General features: G+C 45.3%; 2 protein-coding genes across 2 annotated transcripts in view; one reads left to right on the top strand and one right to left on the bottom strand.

The window, feature by feature from the left end:
• fancb (FA complementation group B) overlaps nucleotides 1-8335 on the bottom strand; it is an 11691-nt gene extending 3356 nt beyond the window's left edge. Inside the window, exons 1-6 of the mRNA XM_060877210.1 lie at nucleotides 8187-8335; nucleotides 6528-7481; nucleotides 5338-5493; nucleotides 4844-4936; nucleotides 4351-4479; nucleotides 3783-3952 (exon numbers count right to left, since the gene is read on the bottom strand). Of these exons, the coding sequence (XP_060733193.1) occupies nucleotides 3783-3952; nucleotides 4351-4479; nucleotides 4844-4936; nucleotides 5338-5493; nucleotides 6528-7421 (1442 nt within the window). The 5' untranslated portion in view covers nucleotides 7422-7481; nucleotides 8187-8335. The remainder of the gene's footprint in view (nucleotides 1-3782; nucleotides 3953-4350; nucleotides 4480-4843; nucleotides 4937-5337; nucleotides 5494-6527; nucleotides 7482-8186) is intronic.
• Nucleotides 8336-9571: 1236 nt separating this feature from the next.
• Nucleotides 9572-10000, top strand: part of mospd2 (motile sperm domain containing 2) — a 17366-nt gene continuing 16937 nt past the window's right edge. Inside the window, exons 1-2 of the mRNA XM_060875625.1 lie at nucleotides 9572-9666; nucleotides 9752-9809. Coding sequence (XP_060731608.1) covers nucleotides 9634-9666; nucleotides 9752-9809 — 91 coding nt within the window. The 5' untranslated portion in view covers nucleotides 9572-9633. The remainder of the gene's footprint in view (nucleotides 9667-9751; nucleotides 9810-10000) is intronic.

Here is a 10000-nt window from a genome sequence, read left to right on the forward strand (position 1 = left end):
GTCTACAGGGCAAGGGTCTACAAGGTCTACAGGGCAGGGGTCTATAAGGTCTACAGGGCAGGGGTCTACAAGGTCTACAGGGCAAGGGTCTACAAGGTCTACAGGGCAGGGGTCTACAGGGCAGGGGTCTACAAGGTCTACAGGGCAAGGGTCAACAAGGTCTACAGGGCAGGGGTCTACAGGGCAGGGGTCTACAAGGTCTACAGGGCAGGGGTCTACAAGGTCTACAGGGCAGGGGTCGACAAGGTCTACAGGGCAGGGGTCGACAAGGTCTACAGGGCAGGGGTCGACAAGGTCTACAGGGCAGGGGACTACAGGGCAGGGGTCTACAGGGCAGGGGTCTACAGGGCAGGGGTCTACAAGGTCTACAGGGCAAGGGTCTACAGGGCCTACAAGGCAGGGGACTACAGGGCAGAGGTCTACAGGGCAGGGGTCTACAGGGCAGGGGTCTACAGGGCCTACAGGGGCAGGGGTCTACAGGGCAGGGGTCTACAGGGCAGGGGTCTACAGGGCAGGGGCCTACAGGGCAGGGGTCTACAGGGCAGGGGTCTACAAGGTCTACAGGGCAGGGGTCTACAGGACAGGGGCCTACAGGGCAGGGGTCTACAGGGCAGGGGCCTACAAGGTCTACAGGGCAGGGGTCTACAGGACAGGGGTCTACATGGTCTACAGGGTAGGGGTCTACAGGGCCTCGTTCTACAAGGAAGGGGTCTACAGGGCAGGGGTCTACAGGGCAGGGGTCTACAGGGCAGGGGAGGCCAATTGTTAAAATGTCGGATTACTGATTAGAAGGTTGTGAGTTCTAATTCTAAAACTGCCAAGCTGTCACTGCTGATTAATCCTCAACTGCTTAATTGTATGAATGAGATAAATGTAAGTTTTTTCTGGATAAAGGCTTCTACCAAATGCTGTAAATGTTAGCAACAACCAGAGATAAAGTAATAAAAATAGGATAGACATGAGATGACATCATAATACAGGTGAATGGATTAAAATAATATAAATAACAGACTGAAGAAATATTTGATCATAGAATTTAATAGCAGAAAGAAACTAGATGACATAAAACAGAAGAAATATATGAGCTGAAGTTTAGAAAAGAATGAAAAGAGAACAAAGTGACAGGCGACAAGGATTTAGCAAAAGTTTTGTCACAGTTAGACGGAGGGGAAGAGAGAAAGAACATACAGAGAGAAAGAGAGAGAGAGAGAGAGAGAGAGAGAGAGAGAGAGAGAGAGAGAGAGAGAGAGACTGTTACCATAGAAACCAGATTGAGAATGTTTTTTTAATGGATAGATATCCGAAGTAAATGAACACACACTATACTCTGAGGAGGTGAGGGAAAGAAAGATAGGATCAGTGCAGACTGTAGTGAGAACTGAGACGTCCTCATTCACAGATGTGTGATAAGTCCAGCTGTATCACCATCAGTGATGGGGAGGTACATACATAACATACATAACATACATAACATACATAACATACATAACATGCTGTGATTACACACTACCTTAACACCACTACTGTGGGGAATAATTTGCAGCACAGCCCTAGAACACACTGGAGGGGGGCACGCACACACACACACGAGGGACACACACACACACACACAGGAGGGACACACACACACAGGAGGGACACACACACAGGAGGGACACACACACACACACGAGACACACACACACACACACACGAGACACACACACACACACACACACGAGACACACACACACACACACACGAGACACACACACACACACACGAGGGACACACACACACAGGAGGGACACACACACACACAGGAGGGACACACACACACACAGGAGGGACACACACACACACACAGGAGGGACACACACACACACACAGGAGGGACACACACACACACACAGGAGGGACACACACACACACACAGGAGGGACACACACACACACACAGGAGGGACACACACACACACACAGGAGGGACACACACACACACACACACAGGAGGGACACACACACACACACAGGAGGGACACACACACACAGGAGGGACACACACACACAGGAGGGACACACACACACACACAGGAGGGACACACACACACACACAGGAGGGACACACACACACACACAGGAGGGACACACACACACACACACAGGAGGGACACACACACACACACAGGAGGGACACACACACACAGGAGGGACACACACACACAGGAGGGACACACACACACAGGAGGGACACACACACACAGGAGGGACACACACACACAGGAGGGACACACACACACACACAGGAGGGACACACACACACACACAGGAGGGACACACACACACACACACACACACAGGAGGGACACACACACACAGGAGGGACACACACACACACAGGAGACACACACACACAGGAGGGACACACACACACACACAGGAGACACACACACACACACACAGGAGACACACACACACACAGGAGGGACACACACACAGGAGGGACACACACACAGGAGGGACACACACACAGGAGGGAGACACACACACACAGGAGACACACACACACACACAGGAGGGACACACACACACACACACACACACACAGGAGACACACACACACACAGGAGACACACACACACACAGGAGGGACACACACACAGGAGGGACACACACACAGGAGGGACACACACACAGGAGGGAGACACACACACACACAGGAGACACACACACACACAGGAGACACACACACACAGGAGACACACACACACAGGAGACACACACACACACACAGGAGGGACACACACACAGGAGGGACACACACACAGGAGGGACACACACACACACGAGACACACACACACACACGAGACACACACACACACACACGAGACACACACACACACGAGACACACACACACACACACACACACGAGACACACACACACACACACACAGGAGGGACACACACACACACACAGGAGGGACACACACACACACACAGGAGGGACACACACACACACACACAGGAGGGACACACACTCACACACAGGAGGGACACACACTCACACACAGGAGGGACACACACACACACAGGAGGGACACACACACACACACAGGAGGGACACACACACACACACAGGAGGGACACACACACACACACAGGAGGGACACACACACACACAGGAGGGACACACACACACACACACAGGAGGGACACACACACACACAGGAGGGACACACACACACAGGAGGGACGCACACACACACACACACACACAGGAGGGACACACACACAGGAGGGACACACACACACACACAGGAGGGACACACACACACACACAGGAGACACACACACACACAGGAGACACACACACACAGGAGACACACACACACACAGGAGGGACACACACACAGGAGACACACACACAGGAGGGACACACACACAGGAGGGACACACACACAGGAGGGACACACACACACACACAGGAGACACACACACACAGGAGACACACACACACACAGGAGACACACACACACACAGGAGACACACACACACAGGAGACACACACACACACAGGAGACACACACACACACACACAGGAGACACACACACACAGGAGACACACACACACACAGGAGACACACACACACAGGAGACACACACACACACACAGGAGGGACACACACACTGCATAAAATAGATGTGCTGTTGCACCCTGCTGTTGATTATTTTGCTGTAAACACACACCAAATATGTTTTATTATGTTCTCTGAAAAATAATTTGTAGTTATTATTGGCTTACATTTGATTCGTCAGAGATAAAAGTGCACCAAACACAAGCCTCTGGCCAATGACTCTGTGCCAAACTCTCTCTACTTTCAGAAGACTCTCGTCTGGATTCGTTTTCATCCTCACATATGGAGCGCACTCGTCCTCCTCGCTCTGTTCGTCCAACAGAGACACCAGTCCTTCCTGTAATGCAGGAATACAGACTGTGTTTAAAGTGCTCCGAGTGTAAGAGCTCCTGCACCATTCTAACCCCAGGAGTACAGCAGCAGTATGTAGTATGTACAGTCATATGGTCATGAAATGTACAGCAATCCAAACCAGCATCAGATAAACTGCAAGTGACAAGTTTCTGTGGAAATGTACGACAGAGCTGAGATTCTATCGACAAGGACGTTTCAGAGTTTCTCGCTTTTATACAGATAAGAATCACAGACACTAAATTCTCAATTCTGGGCATTTTGGGATGTTGAATTCTCTGTTTTGTTAAACATTAATTAAACATGCTAAATAGTGTCAACACATTACACACACAGAGCACACAAGTGCGTCTTGTGTATTGTTTAATACATGTATAAAAAGACCTGCAGTGCAGGAGATGCCACGTGCTTCTGGTCTGATAAAAGGTCATGGAGAGCAGAGACACACTGCAGGATGACGTGATCTTTAACATGCAGATCACTCTGGAGGTTCTGGAGGAAGGCCAAACCGCTCTGAAACACACACAAACAGTTTTGTCTGTTTTTTTGTTTTTTTTGATCATCAGTGACTTCAGAACAACACATTCACAGATCACACATGAAACACCTGGGCAACGTAAATGACCCGTCATTATCACCTGAATCACATCTCATCAAATTAAATGATTTACCAGATCAGGTAAGTGTTGTGGTTCATTAGAATGTTTTATAAAGACTAAGCTTCGTACCGCCCTGTGATGGGTTGGCACTCCGTCCAGGGTGTATCCTGCCTTGATGCCCGATGACGCCTGAGATAGGCACAGGCTCCCCGTGACCCGAGGTAGTTCAGATAAGCGGTAGAAGATGAATGAATGAATGAATGAATGAAGCTTCGTACCTGGAGTCTGGCCTCTAGTGCTTGAATTGTCAAAGTTATGTTTTCCTCTGCTGCCTCGCACCGATTTACATCTTCACTCTCTGCCTTTCCACACTGGAGAGAAACAGAAATGATTAAGCAGTGATTATTCAGAAGGGAACGTAATTTCACACATTGCACTGAACTTCACGTTCATCAGTGTGTTGCAGTCATGACACAGTGAAATACATTCACTGTCCAATCACAGCCCTAAGACATAATCCACCTGAACCAAATGAGCATCACTGTTAGCCAAATGCAGCATTAATCATCTGGGCTTTGGTTTGTTACACCAGTAGTAACACGTGTTATAACTCAACTCATAGTTTATTAACACATCCCTCGTGAGAATAAAACTTATGTCACAGTTTAGATACTCTAGAATACAGATGGAGCTAAAAACTATCAACATCACCTCAATAACAGTATTATTTAACATGAACATGGAAAGTGATGAGACACTGAAGGCAACTGACGGAGTAACTGATGCCACAGAGATCTGTGAGGAGGAAATTCCCCAGGATTCTGTCTGCTGAGTCGATGTCCTCAAAAAGCAGCAACATCTGCTCAAACCCTGCATGAAGAAAATCATCCACGAGTAAAAGTCGTACGTCTGTCCAGCACGCAGCCACCTGGGGAGGAGACAGGCGTCGTTTTATTACATCTCTTTAAAAAAAAAAACTAAACTAATTACACACAATAGAGTAATCAGGAGCAGGATCGCTGAGGCAGGATCATGTGTCCTTTTTAGATCTATTGAAAAAACTGAGCCTTTTTTTATCCTGTTTTATGATGCTGACGAAATGCATCAAAATGACCTAATTAGCTGCCTGTAACTAAATAAACCTAAAGGTCAGTAACTTGCTCACTAGTTTCTAATCTAACAAAGATATCTGTTTACGTGATGAATCATTTGGTATCTGCAGCTGTTCCAGGTCATGTTTTCTACACACAATCAGACATAAACACTCATTAGTTACAGTTACATCCTTTCTCCTGTCCAGGGTTTAGTCTGAGTGGGACAGCTGAAGTCAGAGCTCTCTGAATTAAACCCATAACGACGACATCGACCCCAGAACAAGACACTTACTGCTAGTAGCACAACATAATTCAGTGATACACAACATCTCTGATCGAATACAAAGATTCTGAGAGTGAACTGATGGTTATTCAGTCTAATAGTGAATCTTTCTGTTAATCAAGCAGGGCAACAAGGACCACGTTGTTTAGCTCTGTTTATGAGTTCCACAGAATTTGCCCCTTGTTCTCAAATCGAGTTTGAAGTTTAAAACCTTTTACCAGGTTATCTGTACTGTAGGAAGATGCTGTAGATCCTCCTCGTGATATTTTCACAGTCTGCTTTGATTGACATCATTAATCACAAAACACATCCAGCTCTCTGTCCTTTAGAGAGAAAACCCACACTAGGCTTACATCACATAGCATCACCTGAGAGTTTAAAACAGTTTAAAATAGCATTAACAGAATCTGTAATGTTATGTAGATCTTTTTCCTGGAAGAGTTTTCATTTCTAATCCACCTTTATTAAAGAGTACAGGGAATCGCTCCAGGACCTGAGCTGACGCTGTGGGAGATGACACTGAAATACCTACAGCACATCTACGACAATTAACACGGCACACCTTAAGAATACCATAAAACCTACCTTGAAGGTATCTTTCCACACAGCACAGACATTCCCGTGCTCGAAAACGACAACGAGGAGGCAGCCGCTTCCTGTGTGAACGGTCCGAACGCTTCGGGGCTCTTCATACGGAAGAAGACACACTTCTTCTGGAAATCCATTTTCAAACCAAACCAGCTGTCTCCTACAAGTGGCAGCTACTACAGTAGATCTCAGAGATCCAGCTACTTCCTTGGCTGAAACCACCAGCATACATCGAACAACCAGACTGTAGGCACTGGGTAAAAGACAATCAGCACTAAAAGTCCTTCCATCGTGTAAGAAGTAAAGAACAGTTTTATCTTCCCCGTCATTTCCCACTCCCTCCTCGGTCATCTTTTGCAAACCAAGAACTGCTAATGGTCTTTGTGGAAGCGGCAACTCGCCAAGAAAATTGACCTTCAGACGTATTGGGACTTCCTTCACGCTACCAGTTTCTGCAGACGTGTAGAAGACCATGTCCTCGTGACTCCACACTAGAGTGGGTCCATGGAGAATTGAGACATCTTTGCCCATCTCATAAGGCAATGAAAATTCCACATGTAGTTTTGCACTGGTTCTGTTGTTTAAAGAGTAAAGCATGTACTTAAACCCTTGAGATGCCTTCCGGTGAAGCCTCAGCAAAACGCACAGGGATCTCTGCCTCGTTTTCACGTTGATGGCAGCAGTGCAGTGAACAATACGGACTGCTCTGGAGGTGTTTTCGTACATAGGGGTTATTTTATCATCCACATTTACGAAGGAGGCCGAGTCTCGGGCGAAGGACATCCGCCAGAAAATGATCTCAGAGCCTCTTGAGCTGGGATACTTGCACTGAAAGATTAGCAGGTCACCGTGCAGTGTGACCATGTGGAGGCGCTGATGCACTGAAGCCATCTTTGTTACATCACACAGAACAAACTGAAGGAGTTCTGAAGAGCAGAGCTGCAGTTCCAGCTGTGACAGTATTTGTGATTGGACAAACAGAAGGATGCACAAAGGGACACAAAAATAACTTGTGAAGGACATTAAGTGGAGGGTCACATCATAACACCATAAATCAACAAACCCAAACTTATTAACACGTAAAAAAAAAACATAGTTACATCTTATCATATACGTATTATAACCTCTTATTACATGTGTATAAAGTGTGGAATGTAATAACAGACTCACTGTACATGGCTAGTGCAGCTAGTCTAATTCATCTAAACACACACACATATATATTTATATATACACACACACACTGTATATACACACACACACACACACTCTCTCGCACACACTCACTCTCACTCGCACACACACACACTCTCTCTCACACACTCTCTCTCACACACACTCTCTCTCTCGCACACACACACTCTCTCTCGCACACACACACTCTCTCTCTCGCACACACACTCTCTCTCGCACACACACACACACACACACACACACACACACACACTGTATGCATACACACCCTTATATATATTTATATATACACACACTGTATACACACACACACACACACATATATATATACACACACTGTATACACACACACACACTGTATACACACACACACACTGTATACACACACACACACTGTATACACACACACACTGTATATATACACATACACACAATACTTATACTTCACTAGGCCACGCCCACCTGTCACATATCTAGCTCCCTGTAGACAGATTCTGCATCAGGACTTTCACATGAGACATCAGTCTGAAGTTGTACAGAGTTCTAATAACACATCAGGAAGGACATTTACACCGCTGTTCCCTTTAGTCCTATAAACACACTCAGTAAAAATGGCAGATAATAACAAAGTGCCTAAACATTATCTTAGCAAACCTTTCCCGCCAAACTTCCTTCATCAAGCCGTGCTCCAATTGGACAATACAACTATCCAATCCTAGCTCAGGTGCCGATATAGAACTATCCAATAGAAGCGCAGGAGCGGATATACATCTATCCAATCCAAGCGCAGGTTGGGCGGGACTTGGAACACTAATGCTTTTGTTTTCAGGAATCGGTTTACTAAAAAGTATATCTATATAAGATATCATTTTAATAAAACTAGTTTATTTTGTGAATATTTGAGTGCTTCTCTTGCTTTAACATAAAAGTCAAGACGAATTTGTACGTAGTTTATCCCGTACATCACGCCCCAGAACAAAATATCTGCTTCGCAGATCCAATATGGCGCCCATTAGGTAACAGTTACATAGAATCAAAATGGCGGACACCGAGCTGCAGTTTCAGGAAACACAACATTTTTACTAGAAATCCTGGCTTAAAAACCCCTGACAGGGGTTGCCAGATTGGTGGGTTTATAGACATTTAAAATGTTATCCATCATATTATACTGCCTTTAAAAATAATTACTATAAAATGGATTGCATCAGTGAGCAAAACTTATTTCATATCCACATGCAGGTAATGAACAGTATTTATTTATTTGGATTATAATGAAAGTTAAGGTTAGGGTTAGGACACTTTTGTTAACAATTATTCTGATTGGTCAGAAGGAGTTGCTTAAACATTAGTGCAACTGAAAAACACATTAATGTTCTCATTCTAATACCTTACCATTTTATACATTACCATTTAATACATTACTATTTTATACATTACCATTTAATACATTACCATTTCTACAGCTAATTTACTAGCACATGTACTGATGGTGCTTCATATAAAGAGAAAAGCTGGTTAATGTTTGGCACGGTGAAGTTTTCTGTAAGGAGAATCCTTTTAGTTAACACTTTTGGAAGGAGTCTCCAGTGTCAGAGTAACTTTAATTTATCTGGCACTATGACAACATTGTTTTTTGGTTGAATACAGATTTATCTCAGTTTTATTTCTTTCATAAACCCTTTGCTCGAGATTAAAACCTCAACAAAAAGTATTTAGTATTAATGCTGAAGTTAAACCATTACACTGTTACTGAAACTTTGAACTGAAAATTTTGTTTAAGAGGGGAAAAGTGTGTATGCAGCAAAACTGAACCGATTTGTGACGCACCCTTACAGTTAGTGTAAGAGGGATTGGACTCTGAACGTGGCCCAATCTGGCAACCCGGATGTGACAGCCTGTTCAAACAAACATGGCGGACGCTGCACAGCCTGAGCCGGAGCAGGTTAGAGCTACAAATCTGGGAATTTCACGCTTTTCTCTACAACTGCAGCTCATAAATAACTCCATATGTTGTTTATCTTTTAAAGGAATTAGAGATCAAGATTCAGGAAACGCGTCAGAGGTTTAAACATGAGTTCATACAAGGTGAGTGCTCTTCAGTTCCTCTAAAGTTCCTCCATCTGAACATCTCCTGAACATCTCCTGAACATCTCCTGAACACCTCCTGACCTTCTCCTGACCATCTGATAGGTCCGTGTTACAGTGCACAATAATCACAGGTCAGAGCACTAAATCCCTGTTGGGTCCCAGATGGCACCTTGAAGTGTCCTTCTGTT

This window comes from Tachysurus vachellii, chromosome 8, assembly GCF_030014155.1.
Source record: "Tachysurus vachellii isolate PV-2020 chromosome 8, HZAU_Pvac_v1, whole genome shotgun sequence".
Classification (NCBI taxonomy): domain Eukaryota; kingdom Metazoa; phylum Chordata; class Actinopteri; order Siluriformes; family Bagridae; genus Tachysurus; species Tachysurus vachellii.